Here is a 23880-nt window from a genome sequence, read left to right as displayed (position 1 = left end):
CTGAAATAGCAGTGATTTGCTAGATTATTTTGCACTTCCTTTCCATTCTAAGAAGACTGTTTGTACCATTGAAACTTTCAGGTTTGTAAATCAGCCTCTAAGCAGATTAATATTTATAATTGGCTCATGGAAAGTTAGAGCCCTCACTTAACTGACAACTAACGTCAAGCGTGACAGAAGCAGACAGGCAGTGCTGTGAGAGCAGCAGGAGGAAAAGGATTGTTTCTGTAGCATCCTTTTTCTGACCACACATACGCATGGGGAACAATAGTAGCTCAACAGTGGATGATCTGCAGGCTGTTGAGATCCACCACTGGTACAAAAAGTTCATGACGGAGTGCCCCTCTGGACAGCTGACGGAGTATGAATTTAAACAGTTCTTTGGGCTTCGAGGGCTGGATCCAGAGGCCAATGAGTACATTGAGCAGATGTTCCGCACATTTGATATGAACAAGGTGAGTCCTCTGGCAAGAAAATTAACTGCCTCGTGCTGCTTAACAGCAAACCAGCTCCTGCACTTTTAGAGTCCTTGTTTTTCTCTTACAAACATTGCTGTGGAAAGCTGCAGAGGGACAGTAATGTAAAGTAGCTAAATGCAAGGAGCAAATTAATGTGCATAGATAATAACATAGATAACGTAACCATAGATAATAACACCTTATTATCTAACTACCTTGTGCAAGTTTATGTTTGAATTTTGAGAATTCCTGATTGTGTATTAATTGACTTGCCCTTGTTTTACTAGCAAAATACTAATGAAAGAAGATTTCATTCTTATTCTTGTTCTTATTCTTATTCTTATTCTTATGTTCTTATTATTTTAAAATCCACCTGTATTAGCTAGTAGAGACTACAGGAATCAAACACAATAGAAATCATTATAACATTTACAGAAGATGTAATTTCCAGGTATTTGGCAGCTGAAGTTAATACTGTGTGGACAGACAATCTGTGTGGCTCTCCTCAGTGCTAGGAGGTTGTTGTGGTTTAACTCCAGACGGCAGCCAGGACCACGCAGCTGCTCATGCAGTTTTCCCCCCTTCCCCCAGAAGGGCAGGGAGAAGACGGACAAAAGGAGGGGAAAGGATAGGGAATAAACCTCATGGGTTGAGGTAAAGACAGTTTAATAGAACAATAACAGAAAAAGGAAAATAACAATAACAATAATGGTGGTAAAATAATATATGAGATAAAGTAATACAACACAAATAACTCTCAGCACTCAGTAAATTGTTTGCCCAGCCCGTCCCAAGCAGTGATCATCGATTCCTCCTCCCTGGCCAACCCCCATTTATATACATGACATCTATGGTACAGAATATTTCATTGGCCATTCCATTGTTCTGTGTATGCTGCTTCTCAGCTTCTCCAGGAAGCTGAAAAAGTCTTTGTATAGTATAAATGTCAATTAGCAACAACTAAAAAGAAAATTAACTCTATCCCAGCTGAAGCCAGGACAGAGGTATAGCATATAGCAGTAGTTAGGAGGTAGGTAGTATTCCTTACTGTGGCAGGCAACTACTGGCTGTCTCTAAGGTAAGAAACAGTAGCTCCCATAATTTCTTTAACCATACAATGCCCCTCACTTTTTCCTTTTTAAAAAAAATCCATATATACTTAAGCCTATGCTTGCAGGCCTGTATCTCAATGACAGAGAAATCTGGTTTTAAGGCAGCCTGTGAAAATTCAGCTTTGTGCTCTGCTCCAAGGTTCTGTGAGTCGAGGAGGAACTAGTCACAGAGACATGTGAAACAGGTGGGGGGTTTTGGGTCGGTTTTGAAGAAGGAAAGCCTAGGGACCGAGCAAAGAACGTTGGTTTAGACAATAAGGAATGCTAAGGAATATTACAAAATTTTTAAAGGCAAGAGAGGAGTAACTAGGCTCCATTAAGGTAGCTCAGGTCTTGTGGTGGATATAATGACTGGAAATGACTGCAAATCTCAACAAGTATTCTTATACTGAAGCTGCAGGTAATCATTATTAAGACCAATTAAAAAATTGTTTGTGTTACAGAAATGTAGTGAGATACTAGTGTAACTGAGCCTTGAAAATTATCAGTATTAATCCATTTAAGAAGGACAGCGTGTACAGGAGATGGAGGATTTCTGTCTCTGTTAGACACCATTACTAAACCGGTAAGTTTGGGCACTGACCTGATGGAAAGCAGCTCTGCAGAGAGAGACCTTGGAGTCCTGGCAGACGACAAATTGACCATGAGGCAGCAATGTGCCCTTGTGGCCAAGAAGGCCAGTGGTCTCCTGGGGTGCATTAAAAAAGAGTGTGGCCACCAGGTCGCGGGAGGTCATCCTCCCCCTCTGCTTTGCCCTGGGGAGGCCACATCTGGAGCACTGTGTCCAGTCCTGGGCCCCCCAGTTCAAGAAGGACAGCGAACTGCTGGAGAGAGTCCAGCGGAGGCTACGAAGATGATCAAGGGACTGGACCATCTCTCTTATGAGGAAAGGCTGAGAGACCTGGTGCTGTTCGGCCTGGAGAAGAGAAGACTGAGAGAGGATCTCATCAGTGCTCATCAATAGCTAAAGGGCGGGTGTCAAGAGGATGGGGTCAGACTCTTCTCAGTGGTGCCTGGTGACGGGACAAGGGGCAACGGGCACAAGCTGGAACACCGGAAATTCCGTCTCAACATGAGGAAAAACTTCTTTACTGGGAGGGCACCAGAGCCCTGGCGCAGGCTGCCCAGAGAGGCTGCAGAGTCTCCTTCTCTGGAGATATTCCAAACCCGCCCGAATGCGTTCCTGTCCGTCCTGCTCTGGGTGACCCTGCTTTGTCAGGGGGGCTGGTCAGATGATCTCCAGAGGTCCCTTCCAACCCCTACCATTCTGTGATTCTGTGATTCTCATCGTAAAGTTCTCTGTGCCCAGGATGATGATGGTGATGAGAAGGAGTTTTATAAACTAAACTGACACGTTTACAGTTCTTGCGCAAGTCTTTACCTCTGTGATTTCTTGGGATCTTTAAGGACTTTAAAATTTGTTCAAGGATGTTACGCATTCCAAAGTTCTCCTGTGAGGCCCATGTTATGCAGTAAACAATGTTTTAAGAAGACTCTCATATTCAAATTTGGTCATACAAAGGTAAAAAGCTATCTTCTAAATAAAGTGATAGTGATCTCAAGGGTCATGAAGTAAATGTGTGGCAACTAGTGGAGATGGACCTACATGAGTTAATCTTAGCCTGTTAGTACTTAGCCACTTAATCTAAGCTCCTTTTATAAACGAGGGCAAGGAACAAGAGCACCCAGAGGAAGAGCACCTTGTAATAGTACAGACATTGATGATGGATGGAATCATTTGCTCTCGGGACCTCTGCTGAGGACGTAGAGGATAAATTTTAAATAGTTATTTTATAAATTGCGGTCATGCCCTCCTTCCCACCTTTAGAGCTGGTTATCTTGTTTTATGTGACTTTGCTCAATGAAGTTATGAAAAACTCACATAAGGAGAGTACTACAGTGACCCTGAATTAATATTTTAAAATGTTGTGATCCTTGCTGTAAAACGGTAGTGCTCTGCTAGTCCACCTACCTTTACCTTTTACATATATTTATTTACGTCCATTCCATAAAGGCATATAACTTCGTTTAAATACCTCAATAAATGAAAGTTTCGGTTTTTTGCTCTGTAATTTGTTGAAGTAGTTATTTGGAATCTTTGCCAGAGACAGGCACTTTATTTGTTGTTTCTTTTTAACCACTTCAAATTTTATCCAGTGTTATATCAAGAGATTATGAACCTTTACTATCCAGCATTTTTTTTGCCGAGGAAACAAGAGCTTTTTGAGTTTCTTTGTAGATTTAAGAAATTGAATGTTTAAAAACCTAAGTACAGAACAATTTTTTCAGCTATCAAAACATGTTCTATGGATTTTAAAAACTATCTTCAGTCACTTTTTTTTTTTTTTCAGAGTGGAGAGTGTGTGTGTGTGTACACGTACTAAAGCTTTTCCCTAAATCCGAGTCCCTGTGCCATTTGTTTTCCTTTCTCTTTTAGCTGTGAATCTAAAGAGCATTAAGGTAAAACACCTCCAGAGCCATAACTCTTTCAGTTTGTTCTTGTCACAATTTGGTTTTCATTTTCCCACAGGATGGATATATTGACTTCATGGAATACGTGGCTGCCCTCAGCCTTGTTCTCCGTGGGAAGATGGAGCAGAAATTGCGGTGGTATTTCAAGCTCTATGATGTGGACGGCAATGGCTGCATTGATCGACATGAATTGCTCAACATCATTAAGGTGAGTCTCCAGGGGTCTGTGTTCTTTCCTCTTAAAGACAAATTCCACCACACAAGTAAGACTTTCACTATTCCCCATATGGCTGATCATGGATAAGACCTTCTTTAGCAGCATTCGTTCTTTTACGAGAATTCCCCACAATCTCATAGTCCAGTAGAATCATAGAATCATAGAATCATTTAGGTTGGAAAAGACCCTTGGGATCACCGAGTCCAACCATCAACTCCACTCTACAAAGTTCTCCCTTACACCATATCCCTTAACACCACATCTAAACAAGTCTTAAACACATTCAGGGATGGTGACTCCACCACCTCCCTGGGCAGCCTATTCCAGTGTCTGACCACTCTTTCTGGGAAGAATTTTTTCCTAATGTCCAGCCTAAACCTAGCCTGATGCAGCTTGAAGCCATTCCCTCTTGTTCTATTGCTAATTACCTGTGAGAAGAGACCAGCACCAACCTCTCTACAATGTCCTTTCAAGTCGTTGTAGAGAGTGATGAGGTCTCCCCTCAGCCTCCTCTTCCTCAAACTAAACGGTCCCAGCTCCCTCAATCGCTCCTCGTCAGATTTATTCTCCAGGCCCTTCACCAGCTTCGTTGCCCTCCTCTGCACTCGCTCCAGCACCTCGAGATCTCTCTCATCTTGAGGTGCCCAGAACCGGACACAATACTCCAGGTGTGGCCTGCCCAGTGCTGAGTACAGGGGGACAATCACCTCCCTCCTTCTGCTGGTCACACTAGTTCTAATACAAGCCAGGATGGCATTGGCCCTCTTGGCCACCTGGGCACACTGCTGGCTCATGTTCAGCCGCTTGTCAATTAGAACCCCCAGGTCTTTTTCTGCCGGGCAGCTCTCCAGCCACACTTCCCCAAGCCTGTAGTGATGCGTGGGGCTGTTGTGGCCCAAGTGCAGGACCCGGCACTTGGCCTTGTTGAAGCTCATTCCATGAGCATTGGCTCATCGGTCCAATCTATCCAAGTCAGTAAGCAGACTTGACAGACTCTTCTTTACCACTGCAATGTATGTTACAGCATAGCTAACTATATAAAATTGTTTTAGCTGCCTAGGACCTAAATTGCACTTTCCAAGACTTCAAACTCCGTGACTGCCAGTTGCAGTCTCTGAAATGTGTCCTTCATCCGTTTTTTTCCCCATGTGAATAGTAGTTGGAGAGTTACTCCCAGCTTGCTTTTTAGAACCAGCTCCTAAATGTCAACGTAATAAAACATTTCTGACTTTGGCAAATAGTTTGAAGAAGAATGACTGTCAATGGAAAAGATTGTATGCAAATAGCTATTGTGGAAGGTGTTGGAATTACAGGCAATAACATGACCTTATGAATATCTCAGAATGAATCATGCTGGAAGTTCAAATTATTCTGTAGAGACTAGGAAACTAGAAAGGTGCAGGAAAGATTCAATGACCCTAAATAATTTACATTTCTGAATAAGAAAGGTCAGAAAATGAATTTGATAAAGATCTGAAGCCTGAGCTGTCCACAAATAAAACCATTTATAAGATGTTAGTAATGCATTCTCATCTGGATATGAATTTTAGTGCTGGGCATTGAAGAGACTAAACCAAATCAGTAACTGTAATAATATACAACCTCCTACTAATAGCTTGCAATAAAAATACTCAGACATATGAGTGAAAGAACAGATAGTAATTGTTTAACACAGAGCTCTTGAGAAAAAAATCCTGTGGGTGATAACTGATTTACTGCCCTTTGAATTTTGTGGGTGTAGTTCAGTGTCTTTTTGGCAGCCTTAGGAAGTTGCTGAGGTGACACTTAGTTTTAGTAAAATGTCATTTGAAAAAGAATTCAGAAACTTACCAAAAATTGGAAAGTAAAATGTAGAAAATGAATAGTCTTAGAATCAATATGAAGGCTATGGAATCACATAATTCATGGACATCCTTAAGCAAGAAAACAATTAGGTATGGAAAGAAAGAGAACCCTGCACTATATGGTTACGAATGAGACGAATTGTAGTAAACAGTAGTGAATAATGCTCAAACTTTCTCAAGCTGAAAATTAATTTCCAGTGAGCTTTAGGGAGAAGCAGGACGCACAGGAAGCAGTATATAAATGGAAATAGGGAAAACAAGAACAGAACTAAATGACCATGGCACATAACAAAGGAATTTCATAATGTCACATGCAGAGGGTGTTTGATGCTGTTTATTGGGCTTGGTGGACCATAGGGTAATAGAAAGTGAATCAATTAGGTGGATCCTGATTCTGCCATTTCTGCAGCGTTTAACCTTTACCTAAGCAGATTTAGTGTGATCCTCTGGGTTTCATTGCTCATTCCATACTCCCGAACCATGCTCCGTTTGCACCCTTCAATGCCAACTGTAAGGCCTGATGATTTCTTCTGTGTTTTCCTATGGTGGTGGTTCACTTGTATGGAGAAGGTACCAGGCATGACTGTCATCTTCTGAATCTACACTGACAGGGTGCAGTGGAATCAGTCTATCCTTTTGGTAGCCATTAGGCAGCTTCCTGTTCTTGCTCTTTTCTTTTAGGCTATTCGAGCTATTAATGGTGGTGACCATGAAACTAGTGCAGAAGAGTTCACCAACCGAGTCTTCAACAAAATTGATGTGAATGGAGATGGTAAGATTCCTGTCTTTGTCATCCTACTCAGATGGTCTCTGTGCTACAGAGAGACACCCATGTCTTCCCTTCTTGATTGAACTTTATGCCTCTTCGTTTTATCTTTGCTTGTTATATGAATTCTCATCCAGTAATGCATTCTCCATGACTTTTGCTAGGGTTTTTTTCTCCTTGCGTAATCAGTATGAGAGGATTTGTTCCCTGTACTAAGTCTCAGCTATGTTCTGTCCACGTGAGTTTGGTAGTGGGCTTTTGAAGTGGGTTTTTTTTGCCTTTTTTATGTTGCTGTGAAGCTTATGTCAGAGTTAGAAGTGGGAAATACTAACAGATGGCCACAACTGCTCCAAAGTATTTCAGCAGCAGGGAAAGAAAAAACTGGAATTTAATCTCGAAATTCAGAATTTCTTCACTGGGCCTGCTACAGGCGGTACAGCCAGCAAGTGAAGTGCTATGGACCAGTCAGTCAAAAGTTGGTTAATGCCCCTGTAGTTGCTCTATGTCCCTGAGAGATTTTTCTTTCCTTGCTACTTCATGTGCTCATTACCTTCTGGTGGACTCTTTTTTTATTCCAGAAGAACTCTGCCGAGCTGGTTCGTTGCACAAAGGCTTTTTGGCCTAGGACAGAAAACCTATTTCTGCCTTTCACAGCTTCCTTCTGTCAGTTCTTTTAAACATGAAAATCAACAAGCATGGAGCAGGTTAGGACTATGACAGGTTAGGCCAAAAAGGAGACAGTGAATCTAGCCGTATTTATAGGAAGTTCTTAGCGTCACAGAATCATAGAATTGCCTAGGTTGGAAGGGACCTTTCAGATCATCTAGTCCAACCATCAGCCTAACTCTGACAAAACCCAAAACCTTAGCTGTGCACTTCCTCACTTCCTCTATTCCTTCTTATGTACCATTTCCCTTGTGTGTGGGGAAAAAAAAAAGGAAGCTTAGATTACTGTACTCCTTTTCCTTTTCAAATGTGTATTGGCATGATTCCGATGCCTTCTGTCTGTCTGACACAGGTGAACTTTCTCTGGATGAATTTGTGGAGGGAGCAAGAAAAGACGACGAGTTCATGGAGGTTATGATGAAAAGTTTGGACCTGACACACATTGTGGCCATGATCAACAACCGTCGACATAGTGTATAAATCAAGCTGGGAGAAAACGCTGTGCCAATAGACAGAAGGGTGTGCACACACCGGAAAGGAGAGACAGCATTTTTTAAAACAAACAACATTTTCATAAACACACATATGGAAGTAGGAACAGAAAGACACTGCTGTATTTGTGTATCTGAGTGCATGTTCCTGTACAAATACTGAAACTCACCCCATGCATGCAGGGTAGGTTCAGAAAAACTGAATAAGGGTGGCAGTATTTGACCTGACTTCTTCAAATTTAAAGGCCAAATTTCAGGGCACAAATTTCCTCTTTATTCTGTGTCCCAGATTGTCACTTTGCAATGGACTCAAAGTAATGCTAAGTTTGTGAAAAGCAGTAACAGAACTGGATGATGGAGTGTGGAGAATTTCTGATGTGTACAAAAGAGGCGCTTCAAACTGTTATCAATGTAGAGAACTATCAAAGGAGTGTAACTTCCACTGTTCTTGTCATGGTATTAGATCATGAACACCAGTGTATTTGTCCACACCAGATGCTCTTGGATTTGGTAGTCTCTACAGACATAGCTTTATTCATAAGATCTCAAGACCTGAAAGAAAAATCAGTCTTTGAGGCTGATAGTGACAAATCTGTTCCCAACTGCCCTGTCAGTAATGCTGCTGTTTGCAGCGTTCTGTGATCAAAGAACTCTTTACTAAACAAGTCAATAGTTTAGGGGCAGCTTTTGTAACCAGAGAAAATATGCTACTCAGTTACCCAAAGCAAAAGAATTACCTGAGAGATCAAATCTCTTTTACACTCATTGTCCTACTACTCTCCTCTCATACAACTGAATAAATTAAGTATGTGGAGATGATCCTAATATTGTTGCTTCACACATCCTTTATTGGTCTTTCTTTTTATTCTTGGGGAGAAAACCTAAGAAGCAAAAGAAACAACTCAGCAAGGTGGCTTGTGAATTCTGCTGTCCATGTAAATAGTGGAGTGAAGTTGATACTCTATATCAGTGCTGCCACAAATGACTCTCTGTCTTTGTACACGATGGGAAGAGTGATGTAGCATGGATAGAAACAGAGCAAACTGTGTCTTGTTCACTAACATTAGGTGTCCTGGTTTGAGGCCCAAACCACGACATTAGGTAAGGTCACAAATAGAAGTTCCTTTGAATCTGGAGAGAGAACCAGAAGGTAAGAATAATGCGGGAAAAGTTCATCAGAGTGCCTATGCCATAATTGGGCATGTTTTTCCTGTGCAGGAGGAAGAACTTGCAGACCTGTAACAAGAAGACTTTTGAGTGGACTTAATCTTGCTTATATTTAAGTTTCTGTGATGTACATATGTATACCGAACAATGTGTGTAGGCTGTCATCTAAGTCAAGGGAGATTTAGTCAGCGTTGTCAGCGGAGCTTGAGAGAGTGAGTGATCACATTTAGAGCAGGCACCAGGCGGGGTCTTACTCCAGGTCCCACTGGCATATACACGTCTGCAGTCTTAGAGCTTCTGAGAGGAATCACAACCTGGCTATTGGCAAACCTTGCTCGGTTCTTCAGAGGATATTTATGAGCGTCTGCTGTTTGACTGCTGCTCCTTTGGACTGAGGAAGGCAGAGATTTTCAAGACCCTGTTGAACCCGTCCTGTGTCTGTTACCAGTCCTCAGTCTTCTGCATTTTTTTGAGTCAGTTACAAGTAAAACTGCATTTTTATTATCACCTGGCATACAGCTAAAAAACTATTTTTAGTTCTTAGGAAAGTAAAGAATTTTTATAAGTGCAGCATATATTAAAGAAATCACCAAGAAGTTGCAGCTGGCAGCAGTATTGCAGCAAGTTGCTATACACACTGTACAAAATCTTCTTGATGTACCTAAAGGAGAAGGACATGTACACAGTACATTCGCGGAAATAATCCTGAATATTTGTAAACATAGTTTAATTTTCATTTTTTTTAAATAGACATTATAAAAACTGCTTCTTCCTTAGCTGTCATTGCTGATGACGCTGGAATATTTCCTAGCTAAGATGCAGTTATGACATTTGTAATAGGCAAAAAAACCACATCATGCTACAGCTACCCTAAGTTGCAGACGTGTCTTTTGTTCTAAATGTTTCTGTTCTTCTGTTACTGAATGATTTCAATGGTTTTTGGCTCTGCAGCCAGCATGTTCTTTGAGACCAATCTGGCAGTATATGTGCCTTTGTCAAAAGCTATGGGAAGGGAGACTGGGGAGGGGAAGAGGAAATCTCTGTAAAGGGGAGATAATTGTTTTCTGTCCTACTTGTCTTTCTTTATACAGTTAAGATTAAAAAAATGTACAATAAGCATATATTGGAACTGTTCCCTTTGATAGAAGAATTGAAGAATTAGGAGCAGGAGAATAGAATCTAGAGCTATGGTTTGGATTCAACACATTAGGGTTTTTGAATATCTCCAAGGATGGGAACTCCGCAACTTCTGTGGGTTAGGGTGAGGGTTTTGAGTTAGGGGTTTAGGACTAGGGAATGTGATTAGGATGTTAAGTGTTGAAGTTATCACATTGGATGCGCTTGTCATGGACTTGCATGGACTTTCTCTGTGATTGTGGTGTGTGGGTGTGTGGAGTGAGGGCATGTCCCATGAGCCTTTGAAATCCTTTTGCCCGTGACCCCTTCCTCAGGCCACCATGTGGGTAATGGTGGAAGGACCCAGCATGGAGATGTCACATCCTCCAGGATCATTTAAAAACCCTGCCTAACACCTATCCCCAGGACACTGGAGCAGGTTACCCAGAGAGATGGTGGAGGCCCCAACCCTGGAGACATTCAAGGTCAGGCGTGAGCAATCTGATCTAGTTAAAGATGTCCCTGTTCCCACGGGGGTTGGACTAGATGGCCTTTAAAGGTCCCTTCCACCCCAACACGCTCTGTGATTCTATGATTCTATGACACGGTAGAAATCGGCTTAAAAAAATGCCTTCAAATCAAAATTTAGACCTTCAGCTCGGATTTCTCCTCACTAACTCTGAGCATTGAACAGATATCCTCTTGTTCTAGTCAGGAGAGTTCCTCTGCAGGCAGCTGCCTTCCCACACAGTGATGCTCCAGTGCCGGCATCAGTTCTGGCTCCGCTGCCTGTGGTTCTGCCTGCTCTGGGCTGGCCCCTCTGGGAAGGGGAAGCATCCATGACTTTAGGAATGGGGACGTTTTCAAGAAGCAGCCCTGTGGTTTTTGAAACCTTCTGAGAGCTGGGGGCTGAGCGGTGCTTGGTGCTCGGATCTCAGTGGGACCTGAGCACCTGCTCTGACTGAGACTGCCCTCCCCGCAGGGCCTCTGCTGTCTGGCCATCCCCATGGGCTCTTTGGTCCAGGGAGGAAAGGGGTGGTGTGGACGAGGGAAAGGCTGTGGATGTTGCCTGCCTAGACTTTACTAAAGCCTTTGGCACAGTTTCCCACAGCATTCTCCTGGAAAAATTGGCTGCTCGTGGCTTGGATGGGCATACACTTTGTTGGGTGAAAAACTGGCTGGATGTCTGGGTGCAAAGAGTGGTGGTGAATGGAGTTCAATCCCCTCGGTGGCCGGTCACAGCAGTGTTTGCCAGGGCTCAGTGTCGTGGCCACTTCTATTTAATGTCTTTATCAACGACCTGGAGGAGGGGATCGAGTGCACCCTCAGTCAGTTTGCAGAGGACACCAAGTTGGGCGGGAGTGTTGATCTGCTGGTGGGTTGAAGGCTCTACAGAGGGATCTCGACAGGCTGGATGAATGGGACGAGGCCAATGGTGTGAGGTTCAACAAGGCCAAGTGCTGTGGGGATGTATGGGGAAGGGCTGGGGGTGCTGTGAAGGTGGGTTATGGGGCAGGGCTGGGGGTAAAGCGCAGGGGAGATCTATAGGGGCTGTGGGGGTTGATCTGAGGGGCCTGCGGCAGGTGGCAGTAACTGCTGTTGGGGAGGTGCTGCTGGGACAGGAGGGTGATGGAGGTGCTCAGTGGGCACCAATGAAGGCAGAGATGACCCAAAGCTGACCACGGGGCTATTGCATCCCATGGGCATCGTGCTCAGTATAAAAGTTGAGGGATCAACAGCTCAGCCTCTTCCTTCAACAACCGGTCTCTGAGGAGGACTCTGATACTGTTTTTGAATATATTGTATTTTTTCTTTTTTTTTTCTTATTAATATGATCATCTTTTATTTTTACTGTTAATATTTCATTAAAGTAGTTTAGTTTCTTTTCGACCCATGAGCCTCTGTCTGCCTTATTCTGTCTCCGTTCTCTTCTGGGAGGGGGCAGAAGTTAGAGAGAAGCTCTCGTTCGTTCAGTGCCCAGCTCAGCCCAAAGCACAGCAGGTTTTTATGCCTCTGTCCCTCTCCCCACCGCGGTGCCAATTACGGGCGGGGCCGGGCCGCCCGCGGTGCCCAGCAGTGCCGCGGCGGGGCCGGTGTCGGAGTTTCGTTCCGCTGCGGCAGCGGGAGCCGCGCCGGGGCGTGTTGTGGGATCCCCCGGCCGGAGCCCCGGCGGGCGGATGCGGGGTCTGCCCTGCCGGGGTGGGCGAGGGCGGCAGCGGCCCCGCGCCGAGCGCTGCCCCGGGGCCGCTGGGGGGTTTTCGGGACCGAGCCCGTGCCCGGCTGGGGGCAGCAGGGGTGGCCCCGCTCGGCTCAGCTGCTCCTGGCTGGGAGGGGCCGGGCAGCCCCAAAATGTCTGAAAATTCGGGGGGTGGTGGTGTGGTGGTTAAAGAATGTTAAAACCTGTAACTCTGTGTGACGCATTGAAATAGAGAACAGGCTCTCATTTTTATATCTATTGAAAAATAATATGCATTTCTGTATATAAAAGGAGTTAAAAATAAAAACCTATCTCTATATGGATTCCATGATTCTGCGCAATATAAAGGAGTTTAGGCTATAAAAAGTTTTTTTAAAGATTTATTCCCAAAGCCGCCCCTTCACCCTTCTCCTTTTCCCATCCCGATTTGGGGCCGATTTCCCCAAAGCAGGGACTTTCCCCCGTGGGGCCACGCACGAGCGGGAGCTGCTGCCACAGTACAAAAATAACCCAAACCCCCTGACTCTGGGTCTGCGTTGCGGGGACCCCCCCCTAATTTTTTTGGGAAAATATCCCAATTTGGGGCTCCTGGGAAAGCTAAATCCACCTGGATTTATGTAGATTTAAAGGAGGAACAAAAAAAACCCCACATTTTCATGCAGGAAAGCAAAGATCACCAATTTGGATGTTGTGGATAAGGCGCAACTCCCACCTCCCTCCCTGGTCCCCGGCAGACTTGCTGCTGTCATTCCCCTGGCCCTGGTGCCCGGCGTGGAGCAATGCAGCATCCCTGGGACTCGTTCCGGGGCAAAAACCCCTGTTCTGCAGGTTTTTGGTGCAGAGGCTCTGGCTGCCGCTGCCTGGGCTGCGAGTGCGGACAGGGCCAGGAGCCCCGCAGGCCGATAAGTGGTTCCGGTCCCCGTCTGGACTAAAGCGGGCTGAGAGCGGTCACCGCTCATCACCCTAATGAGCGCCGACAGCGGGACAATTAAGGGAGTGCTGCCGCCCGGCGGCCGAAGGCCGTTCCTGAAGGTAGGGAGCGTCACGTGCGCTGTAGCCCCGCCCCCGCCCCCCCTAGCCACGCCCCCGCCAGTCTCAGCCACGCCCTCCGTGGCCGCGCTCCCGGCCCGTCTAGGCCACCCCCCGTGGCCATGCCCTCTGTCCCTCCCTGGCCCCGCCTCCTGCCCCGTCTCGACCACGTCCCCTGTCCCCGCCTCACCGCACGCTCGCTGCTGCCCCCCGCTCCGTGGGCCAAGCGCGGTACCGCGGCGCCGGCCCCGCACAGGCGGTTGCCGGGGGAAGGCCAAAGAAATTTCCACTTTCGGGCTCCCGGGAAAGCCAAATCCACCTCGATTTGTGCAGCCGAAACCAATTTGGGGAAAATACGACCCTCCTCGGCCCCGCCTCCCGCCCGAGATCCAGTACCGGCTTCTGCTCGCCAGCAGTGAGCACTCTGGAGCCCGCTGTACTGCGCATGCGCGGCTCCCGGCCCCCCTCCCTACTCCAGTACCGGAGTGTGGCCGCAAGGACACGGCAGCGAGCGCAGTACCTCTGTGCACTGAGGGTACTGGTCGTCGCAGCTCAAGACTTTTCGACCAAAAGCCGGTATGCAGCTGGAGAGACGCCTGCTGCCCCCTCAGCCCCGCCTCTCCGCCCTCCTCTTCCGTTCCCTCAGCCCCGCCTCCCGGCCCTCCCCTGAACCACCTCCCGCCCCCTTGGCCCCGCCTCCCCGCCCTCCCCGTCCTCCCCGGCCCTGCCTCCCGCCCCGCCGCGCAGGTGCTGGCCCACTCGCAGCCGCAGCGGCCGGTTCCCCGCCCCGAGCTGCGAGACCCCGGCTCGCCCTCGAAATGCCGGACCCCAGGGAGCGCTGCGTGGGGGCCGGGCCGCGCAACGGGTTTATTTTGTGCTGTTGCACACAATTCTATAAAGTTTCTAAGGAGAAAAAGCCGGGTTTGGGTGAATTCCCCGCCGGCGGGCCCGGACGCACCACCTCGTTGCCACGGCGACGGTCCCGGGCTCCGGCCTGGGCGTCTTCACCATGGCAACCGCTCCCAGGCGGATGGGCGGGAGTATGGGCCAATCAGAGCGCGGGCGCCGCGCTCCCATTGGTCGGATCGCCTCACCGCGCTTCCATTGGTCCGATCGCCTCACCGGGGGTGGGTTGCGGTGGGGATTGACGGCAACGACGTACCAATGGAGCGGGGCTGCCCGAGGAGGGGGGGCGGGCGGCGGCCAATGGGCGCGCGGCATGGGCGGTCCAGGCCGGGGCGCTCCGGAGGCGGAGAGGGTCGGGGGAAAATGGTGGGCAGCTCGAAATCGGAGCGGGGCCGTCCGGACGGAAAGCGCGGCCCGGCGGGCTCGTACTCGGTTGGCCGGGCCCAGCCCGCGGGCCCGCCGTGAGCACGTCGTGAGGCAGCTGGACCGTATCAAAGTGAGCGGGGGGCGGTGGGGAACATGGCGGGTTGCGGAGGGAGACCTGAGGGTGCCTCGAGGGATGATGGGGGGGGGCTGAGGGAATCCCGAAGGAGCCTGGGGGGGCTGAGGGTGGGACTTGAGGGAGCCTGAGGGGAACGGGAGGGTTGTAGGCCCCCGAGGGGTGGTGAACGGAGCTGAGGGGGCCCTGAAGTTGAACGGGGGGGCTGAGAGGTGGCTAAGGGGGCTCTGAGGGAAGCCGACGGGGGCCCTGAGGAGGAATGAGGGGGACTGAGGAAGCCCCGAGGCGGGTGGGAGGCCCTGAGAAGGCTCTTAAGGGGGACGGGGGGGAAGGGGGAGCCTGGGGGGCGGGGACGGGGGTCCCGAGGTTAATGGTGAGGCCCTGAGGGAGGCTGGGGGGTCCAGTCCCTGAGGGGGACTGGGGGGGACGGAGGGGTGATGAGGAGGGCTGAGAGGACTATGAGGGGGGACTTTGGGGGGGAACGAGAGGGCTGAGGCGGATTGGGGGGGTGCTGAGGGGGCCCTCAGGGGTAAGGGGGGGCCTTGAGGGGGGCTGGGGGAGCAAGGGGGCTGAGGGGGCCCGGGCGGTGGGGAGGGGGATCTCGAGGGCGTCCTGAGCGGTGATGGGGGCAAATGGGGGACTCCCGGGTGGGGACGTTGTCGGGGGTTGAGTACGGGACATGGGGGGCTGAAGGGAGCCCTGGGGGGGGCAGGGGTGGGGTAGGGGTGCGTAAGGGGAGCCCTGAGCTGGGCAGGGGGGTGTCCAGGGGGAGCCCTGAGTTTGGCGGGGGCGTGGCCTGAATTTGGACGGAGGGGTGTGAGGGGGAGACGGGGATGGGCTGAGGGGAGATGGGGGCGGGGTTGGAGAGGGGCTGAGGGTGGGAGGGGAGGTTTGAGGCATCCCCCAGCCTTTGGGTGTCCTTGTGACCGCTCCCCCCACTGTTCCTCCTCCCGCAGGATGAGGAGCTTTACAGTGACCTGTATCTGAGGGCCTCCAAGGGGCCCAATGATTCCTCCAAGGTCATTGTCTTTGGCTTCAAGGGAGTGTCCCCCCCATTACCACCACATTTCCCCCCAGCAGGGGGTGCCTCCTCCACACCAGCTATTCCCTAGGGTCCTGTGCTGTTGCCGTCTGCACCACAGGTATGGGGAGACCGGGACTTCTCCTGGAGCCCTCTGAGACAGCCTGTGACTCCCCACATTTCCCTGGGACCCCCCCGAGCCCTCTGATACACCCTGGGATCCCCCAAACACCCCAGGATCCCCTTGAGACCCCCTAGAATCTTCTGGGACCCCCAGCACCTCCTGAGAGCTCTGCAGGACCTTCTGCAAACTCTTCATGTTCTCCCAGAACTCCTCTGGGACCATCTGGGACCCCCTGGGAACCCTCATGTTCCCCCCAGGGCTCCCTGCAGCCTTTTGGGACCCCCCCCCCATTCCCCTAAGGACACCTCTAGGACTCTCCCACTCCCCTCCAGGACCCCACAGATCCCCCTGGAGCCGCCCAGGAAACGCCAGAGCCCTCTGGGACCCTGTGGAGCTTCCCCCCCCCCACCCCGTACCCCCCATCTCCCCCTGGGACTCTCCTGGGACCACCCCTCCTACCCCCTGAGAGCCCCCTAGAGCCCCCTGGGACCCTCCCACACCTGCTTCAGGACCTCCCTGAGCCACCCAGGACACCCCAGAGCCTTCTGGAAACTCCCCCCAGTACCCACCACATCTCTGTGGGACCCTCCTCGGACTCCCCATCCCATCTGAGAGCCCCCCCAGGACTCCTTGGAGACTTGTGGGACCCCTCTGAGCCCTTCAGGACCCCCCAGAGCCCTCTGGGATCCTCCAACACCTGCTTCAGCATCCTCTGGAGTCCCCCAGGACACCCCAGAGCCCTCTGGGACCCACTGGAGCAACAACCTACATCACCCTGGGACCCTCCTGGAACCCCCTCTGCACCCCCGAGAGCCCTCCAGGACCCCCTGAGAGCCCTCATGTTCCCCCAGGGCTCCATGGAGCCTTCTGTGATCTTCCAGGGACCCCTCATGTTTCCCCAGGACCCCTGGCACCCCCTAGAATCTTCTGGGACCCCCCCCAGCCCCTGGGACCCCTCATATTCCCCCTGGGCTCCCTGGAGCCTTCTGGGACACCCGCACTGTCCCTTCAGGATATCCCAGAGCCCCCTGGAGCCCCCAAGGACACCTCAGAGCCCTGTGGGATCCCCTGGAGACCCCAGAGCCTTCCTGGGACCCTCCGCACCCACCTCTAGGATCATCTGGGACCACCTGGAGCCCCCCAGGACCCACCCCCAGAACTCCTTGGAGCCCCCCAGAACAACCCTGAGCCCTCTGGGACTGCCCGGAGCACCCTGGGACGCCCCAAAGCCCTGCAGGACCCCTTGTTACTCCTTGTGTTCATCCTGAGGACTCCCTGGAGCCTTCTGGTAACACCCACATTCCCTCAGTACCCCCTGGGACCTTCCCACATCCCCTCCAGGACCCTCCAGAGCCCTCTGGGACCCCCTGGACTCCCCCCTGGTACACCCTACATCCCCCTCCCAGGGGACCAGGGGACACCAGCTCCTGCCAAATCCTCTGGGAGCCCCTGAGCCTGATGGAGCATCTCAGCAAAGGAGAGATAAGTGAGAGAGGAACCAAGCGGGGATCCCCTGGAAGGCAGAGAGAATGATAAAGGAGCTGTGTAGCAGTGACCAATGCGGAGCTCTGACGGGGTGAGAGTGAGGGAAAGGGAGATGAAATGCTACAAGGTGCTGTGGAGATCAAGGAAGGTATTTGCTCTAAAGCTTTAAAAAGAGACAACTGAATGTAATGTTTTTTGTTTTTTTTTTCTCCCTGATGTTTAGACGGCGTGCTTTGAAGTACTTTATTTCTGTGTGGCGCTCAGTGGTCCATTTCCCCTGCAGCCCAGTAGCATCTCTCTCAGGCAGTGCTGCTGGCCAGGTGTCCCTCCTCCTTGTGTAGCACACAAAAAAACCCTAGTCAAATTATAACTGTATATTTTGGAGAGAGCTAGTGTCATGGTATCAGTTCACAGCTGTGCAAGTGAAATTAGTGCCAGAAGAAAGTCAAGTACTTTTATAGTGTAAGTATTTTTATTTGGCGTATATAAACCTAAAGCACACCTTTTCAGTAAAAGGGAAGGGGTCAGGCATTACGCAACATCAGCCAGATGGTTTGCTGTTAAGAACGTGTTCAAAATGGCATCGATTTGTCTTAATATTGACTTTAAGAGTTCAGATGGCTCTGGGTTTTGAAGGCTGTGCTGCATTTTGAGACGAGGTGTTTCCCCAGAATCCTCCTGTAGCTCAGCTCCTGTCCCTCAGTCTGACGGAATTCCTCTACTCTCTTCTGTACTGTTTTTTTTAGCATGCTGAACTATATAATTGGGGATTTTTGTTTTCCAGGTGCCTTGTTGTATACACCTCGTGCTGCTCGAGAGATGCCCCAGCCCAGGTTTGCAGCCAGTGGCGGAGCCCCCTGAGGGGAAGGGGCCAGCCCTGGGCCTGGGCGTTTTATACCCTTTTTTTGGGGTGAATAGAAGTGTGGGTGGGTGATGATGTCATCTGGGGCACCACGATGTCATTGGTGTAGCAATGATGTGGCAGAGGAACAGGTGAGTGGAGGATGTGGGGGTTACATGGAGTCCCCCCAAAAGAGGTGGGTCACAGCCCCAAGTCTGAAAATTTTTGGGATGCATTTAAAAAAAAATGTTAAAACCTGTAACTATGGGTGTGAGGTGTTGAAATATGGAACAGTCTCTCATTTATATATATATATATAGGAATAATATTCATTTATGTATGTAAAATGAGTTCAAAATAAAAACCTCTATCTCTAAGGATTCTATGATTCTGTATTATATAAAAGACTTTGAATATAAAAATACTTAAAATTATTTATAAACAGATATTGGTGTCAAAATAGATGTGTAAGCAGACAGTCTAAATAGATATTCTATATCATAAGTGTTAATGTATAAGTCTAAGCAAATCTAAGTCTAAACAGATTTTCTATATAAGTGTAAATAGATAATATAAATGTGTAAATAGATACAGAAGTGTAAATGCCTGTGCTATATATGGATTTGTGCAGCCAGAAAAGGAAAAAAAATAAAAATTCACACTGGAAAGCCAAAATGATAAGTTTTTGTGTTGTGGATAAGGTGCCACGCCTGCCTCCCTCCTGGGTCCGCAGCAGACTCGTTGCTGTCACCCCCACAGCCCTGGTACCCGGTGTGGAGCAATGCAGCGTCCCTGGGGTTCGTTCCAGGGCAAAAACCACTGTTCCACAGGTTTTTGGTGCAGAGGCGCTGGCTGTCGCTGTCTGGGCTGCCAATGCAGAGAGGGCAGAGCTGGTCCCTGGCTGGACTAAAGCGGGCTGAGAGCGGTCACCGCTCATCACCCTAATGAGCGCTGAGAGCAGGATAATGGAGGGGGTGCTGCCGCCTGGTGGCTGAAGGCTGGTCCTGCAGGTGGGGAGCCGCGCGTGCGCTGTGGCCCCGTCTCTCGCCCTCCCTGGCCCCGCCCCGCCTTTGCCCCCCGCCCGCGGCGGCGCTGTGCGTTGGTTCCGCAGCTCTTGCGCATGCGCGGCTTCGCGGAGGCCGGTCTGGCGCCAGTCTCGAGAGAGCGGCGGCTGGAGGACGAACCAGGACGGCCTGGAGGCCGGCGAGCTCTGCGCCGCCTGCAGCGGGATCAGTGCTGCCCGCTCGGCCTCGAGAGCGGCTATCGGCCATCCAGCATCGGCTCTTACGCGTTACCGCGTCCCCGTCAGTACCCGGCAGTTTTCCGGGTGTCGATCTCCAGGATCTCGGAAGTATACCCTCAGTCATCCGACGTGCGTCTCTATGGCACTTTAGTCCTCCAGGAGCCCCCTCAGTCCTCCGACGCGCGTCTTTATGGCACTTTAGTCCTCCAGGAGACCGGAAGTGCCCCCTCAGTCCTCCGACGCGCGTCTCAATGGCACTTTAGTCCTCCAGGAGCCCGGAAGTGCCCCTTCAGTCTTCCGACGCGCGTCTTTATGGCACTTTAGTCCTCCCGGAGCCCCTCAGTCCTCCGACGCGCATCTTTATGGCACTTTACTCCTCCAGGAGACCGGAAGTGCCCCCTCAGTCCTCCGACGCGCATCTCAATGGCACTTGAGTCCTCCAGGAGCCCGGAAATGCCCCCTCAGTCCTCCGACACGCGTCTCTATGACATTTTAGTCTTCCAGGAGCCCCTCAGTCCTCCGACGTGCGTCTCTATGGCACTTTAGTCCTCCAGGAGCCCGGAAGTGCCCCCTCAGTCCTCCGGCGCGTATCTCTATGGCACTTTAGTCCTCCAGGAGCCCGGAAGTGCCCCCTCAGTCCTCCGGCGCGTATCTCTATGGCACTTTAGTCCTCCAGGAGCCCCTCAGTCCTCCGACACGCGTCTTTATGGCACTTTAGTCCTCCAGGAGACCGGAAGTGCCCCCTCAGTCCTCCGGCGCGTATCTCTATGGCACTTTAGTCCTCCAGGAGCCCCTCAGTCCTCCGACGTGCGTCTCTATGGCACTTGAGTCCTCCAGGAGCCCGGAAGTGCCCCCTCAGTCCTCCGACGCGCGTCTTTATGGCACTTTACTCCTCCAGGAGCCCGGAAGTGCCCCCTCAGTCCTCCGACGCGCGTCTTTATGGCACTTTACTCCTCCAGGAGCCCCTCAGTCCTCCGACGTGCGTCTCTATGGCACTTTAGTCCTCCAGGAGCCCGGAAGTGCCCCCTCAGTCCTCCGACCCGCGTCTCAATGGCACTTTAGTCCTCCAGGAGCCCGGAAGTGCCCCCTCAGTCCTCCGGCGCGTATCTCTATGGCACTTTAGTCCTCCAGGAGCCCCTCAGTCCTCCGACGTGCGTCTTTATGGCACTTTAGTCCTCCAGGAGCCCGGAAGTGCCCCCTCAGTCCTCCGACGGGCGTCTCTATACACTTTAGTCCTCCAGGAGCCCCTCAGTCCTCCGACGCGCATCTTCATGGCACTTTAGTCCTCCAGGAGCCCGGAAGTGCCCCCTCAGTCCTCCAACGTGCGTTTCTATAGCACTTTAGTCCTTCAGGACCCTAGAAATGCTCATCAGTGTTCTGGAAATCATATGCTTCCAGCACTCTTCCAAAACCACAAAATACGATTGATAGGTAGCCACAAAAATATCTGAAGATCGCAAAAATAAAGCGGCCCCTGCAGAGCTCTCTTCTCCACAGCAAGAACTGGACGGAAATCAAACAAAAGTGGTAAGAGAATCACTAGAGATGAGTCCCAAAGAGAAATAAAAAAATGGGGTGCTTTGCCTGCTGATAACTTAAGGCAGAAGAAAAAGAGCTGCTATTCCTGTGGCCACCTTTATGTCTTCTGGGGGCATTGGCCCCACCCCTTTCTCCAGGGGATTGTGGGAAGGGTGGTGGGCGGGGCTTGAGGGTTTGTTAAACATTAATCAGGTCCCCCCTCAACCTTCTCTTCTCCAGGCTAAAGAGTCCCAGCTCTTTCAGCCTTTCCTCATAAGGGAGGTGCTCCAGTCCCATAATCATCTTGGTTGCCCTACGCTGGACTCGCTCCAGTAGTTCCCTGTCCCTCTGGAACTGGGGAGCCCAAAACTGGACACAATACTCCAGTCGTGGCCTCACCAGTGCAGAGTAGAGGGGGAGAATGACCTCCCTCGACCTACTGGCCACAGTCTTCCCTATGCAGCCCAGGATGCCATTGGCCTTCTTGGCGACAAGGGCACACTGCTGGCTCATGGATAATTTGCTGTCTACTAGGACCCCCAGGTCCTTCTCCTCAAAGCTGCTTCCCAGCATGTCCGCCCCTAACATATACTGGTGTTTGGCATTCTTCCTTCCCAGGTGCAAACTTCCCATTTCTTCCTCTAGCCATCTCTGTCTTGAGAATTCCCCAGTTCTTCCCTCTCTCTCCTGCCCCTTCTCACTTTTTACACTTTCTTTTGACATAGCCTTGTCCCTCTTTGTTAGTTCTCACCTACGTTTCTTGTACTTTGTGGCTTTTTGAAATTCTTTTCCACGTCTCCCTCTGTCCTGCTTCCTGATTCTATTTTAGATTTCTCGCCTTTGCTTTTTTTCCTGGTCACTGTGGGATTTTTCCCAGCCCCTTGTCTCATCTCTGTCTTGTCCTGCTGGTGCCTTACGCCTCTCTCTCTTGCTCCCTGTCTCTCTTATTTATCCTTCCATCTCTCTGTCCCTGGGTTTTTTTGCACAGTCTCTCCCCTCTCTGCTCTTGGTGGCAGCATCCCCTTTCCTGGCTTCCTGTCCCACACCCCTTCCCTATGTCCCTCTGTTCTTCCTCCTGCTGTTTCCTTCCCTTTTCTCCCCCTGTCCTGCCACCTTTGGGCACTGAGCCTCATAGCCAACTCTCTGCCAGGATTTGTTAGGCACATGAAGGAAGAAACACTTCCTGCCTCCTCTGTGCCCCTGGATGCTTTTGCTGCCCCCAGGGTGCAGAGCTGGTGGTTGGGGAGAGGCTCAGGGGAGGGGGTGATGTGCTGTGGGGCTTTGGCAATGGCCCCTGTTTCCAGTGGGCTCCAGCTGGGGCTGAGGCAGCCCAGGTGGGACCCATGAGGTGAGCATGGGCTGGGCCAAGGGCTTAAAAAGAAAGGTTGCACTGGGGATGGGTCTGCTTTGCCAAGGGCCTCTAGCTTCCCAGGGAGCTGCCTGGGCACAGTTGCCTGCCGGCGCTGGCTGAGGAGTCAAACGAAGGGGGTTCTGACAGGCAGGTGCCTCCAGCCAGGAATGGATGGTCCCCGCAGTGAGGAAGGATCCCTCCCAGCCATCCCTGACAGAGCGCGCCACCAGCACAGAGCGCCGGGAGCTTGCTGCCTTCGTCGGCTGCACGTGTGAGCCTCATGGGACAAGAGCATCGAGGCACCCCCTGCCTGCTCCTAGGTGAGCAAGGGTCAGGCCGCCAGCACCACAGAGGACAAAAGGGCAGAGAGAGAAGCCTGTGAGCAGCGGTCTCCCGAGCCAGGAGCTGCGGTGAGTCATGTGCCCTCTTGTGCATGTCCAGGCCTTTCCCTGCCATGCCTCTTCTGATCTCTGCCTGCCGCCTTGCTTGTCCTGGCTTCTGGCTCCCCAAAGCTTTTTGCTCTTTTGCTTAATGCCAGCAAGTTCTTTCTCCCCTTCTCCATTTCCTTTCTGTGCCTGTGCATTTCCAGCTCCCCATCCGCTATTATTTCATTCTTCCCACACTGCCTTCTTCACTATGGCTTGTGAAAATTGCATTTGTTAGGTCTCTCTCTACCCAGCCACCTGTCTCTATTTCTAGTGACTCCCTCTGCTCCACCCTGCATCCCTCTTCCAGTGTCCTTTCTCTGTGGTTGTCAGTCCGACTCCACCTCCTGCTACTTAAATTGCTACCTACCTGTATGGCCAGTACCCCGTTGCTTTCCAAATCTTCTTTCTGTGTTTCCATTTACCCAGATCCCTATCTGTGTTTTTTAATTCTTCTTGCCTGTCCTCTACTTCGTTAATTTTCCAGTTTTGTTTCTTTGTCTTTATTCAGTTTGTTGACCCTATTTTTTTTGCTCCCTGTTTTCTTAATCTGTTTGTCTTTTAAGTTTTCTTTCTATCAACTTTTATCCAGTTTGCCATTTTTGCCTTTTAATTTTTCCTGTCTCTCTCTTACCCCCTCGCTTTAAAAATTCTGTGTCTACTTTTATGAAGCTGCTAGTACCAATTTTTGCTTGTTCTGTATTGGTCTTGTACTCCTTTGCGTTTACACTTTTTCATTTATTTCGCTCTTGCTATGTTTTTAATTTTTTTTCCTTTCTTTCTGTAATCAGTCTTGCTTTTAAAAGGTTCTTTTTGTCCATTTTTATCTGGTGCGCTGGGTATATTTTTAACTGTTTTCTTTTTTCTTTAATGCAGAGGCTTTTTAAAATTTTCTTTCTACATCTCCGTTGCAGTTTGACATCTGTGTTTCC

At 50.3% G+C, this 23880-nt stretch overlaps 2 protein-coding genes and 1 long non-coding RNA gene across 3 annotated transcripts in view; 2 read left to right on the top strand and 1 right to left on the bottom strand.

Annotated features, from left to right (window-relative positions):
• The window catches only part of GOLGB1 (golgin B1), a 76381-nt gene extending 62202 nt beyond the window's left edge, over positions 1-14179 (bottom strand). Inside the window, exon 1 of the mRNA XM_074573040.1 lies at positions 14056-14179. The gene's annotated coding sequence lies outside the window, so the exon portion shown is untranslated. The remainder of the gene's footprint in view (positions 1-14055) is intronic.
• On the top strand, positions 190-10311 carry LOC141738015 (guanylyl cyclase-activating protein 1-like). The gene is made up of 4 exons (XM_074573052.1): positions 190-455; positions 4101-4250; positions 6785-6875; positions 7888-10311. The coding sequence occupies exons 1-4, from the start codon at positions 258-260 to the stop codon at positions 8013-8015; spliced, it is 567 nt and encodes a 188-aa protein (XP_074429153.1). The 5' UTR covers positions 190-257; the 3' UTR covers positions 8016-10311.
• Positions 14180-14798: 619 nt separating the features above from the next.
• On the top strand, positions 14799-19177 carry LOC141737651 (uncharacterized). Its single transcript, XR_012585220.1, has 3 exons — positions 14799-14937; positions 15897-16082; positions 17098-19177. It is a non-coding gene; the product is annotated as an uncharacterized LOC141737651 (long non-coding RNA).
• The last annotated feature ends 4703 nt before the right edge of the window (positions 19178-23880 follow it).

Source organism: Larus michahellis, chromosome 1 (assembly GCF_964199755.1).
Source record: "Larus michahellis chromosome 1, bLarMic1.1, whole genome shotgun sequence".
Lineage (NCBI taxonomy): Eukaryota > Metazoa > Chordata > Aves > Charadriiformes > Laridae > Larus > Larus michahellis.
This window is presented reverse-complemented; position numbering and strand designations above follow the sequence as displayed.

Bases quoted from the DNA above. Each gene is read 5' to 3' on its own strand.
- LOC141738015 (XM_074573052.1), top strand. From the start codon at position 258: ATGGGGAACAATAGTAGCTCAACAGTGGATGATCTGCAGGCTGTTGAG. The intron at 4,251-6,784 runs GTGAGTCTCCAG...CTTTTCTTTTAG, and splicing joins AATTGCTCAACATCATTAAG to GCTATTCGAGCTATTAATGG. The intron at 6,876-7,887 runs GTAAGATTCCTG...TGTCTGACACAG, and splicing joins AATTGATGTGAATGGAGATG to GTGAACTTTCTCTGGATGAA.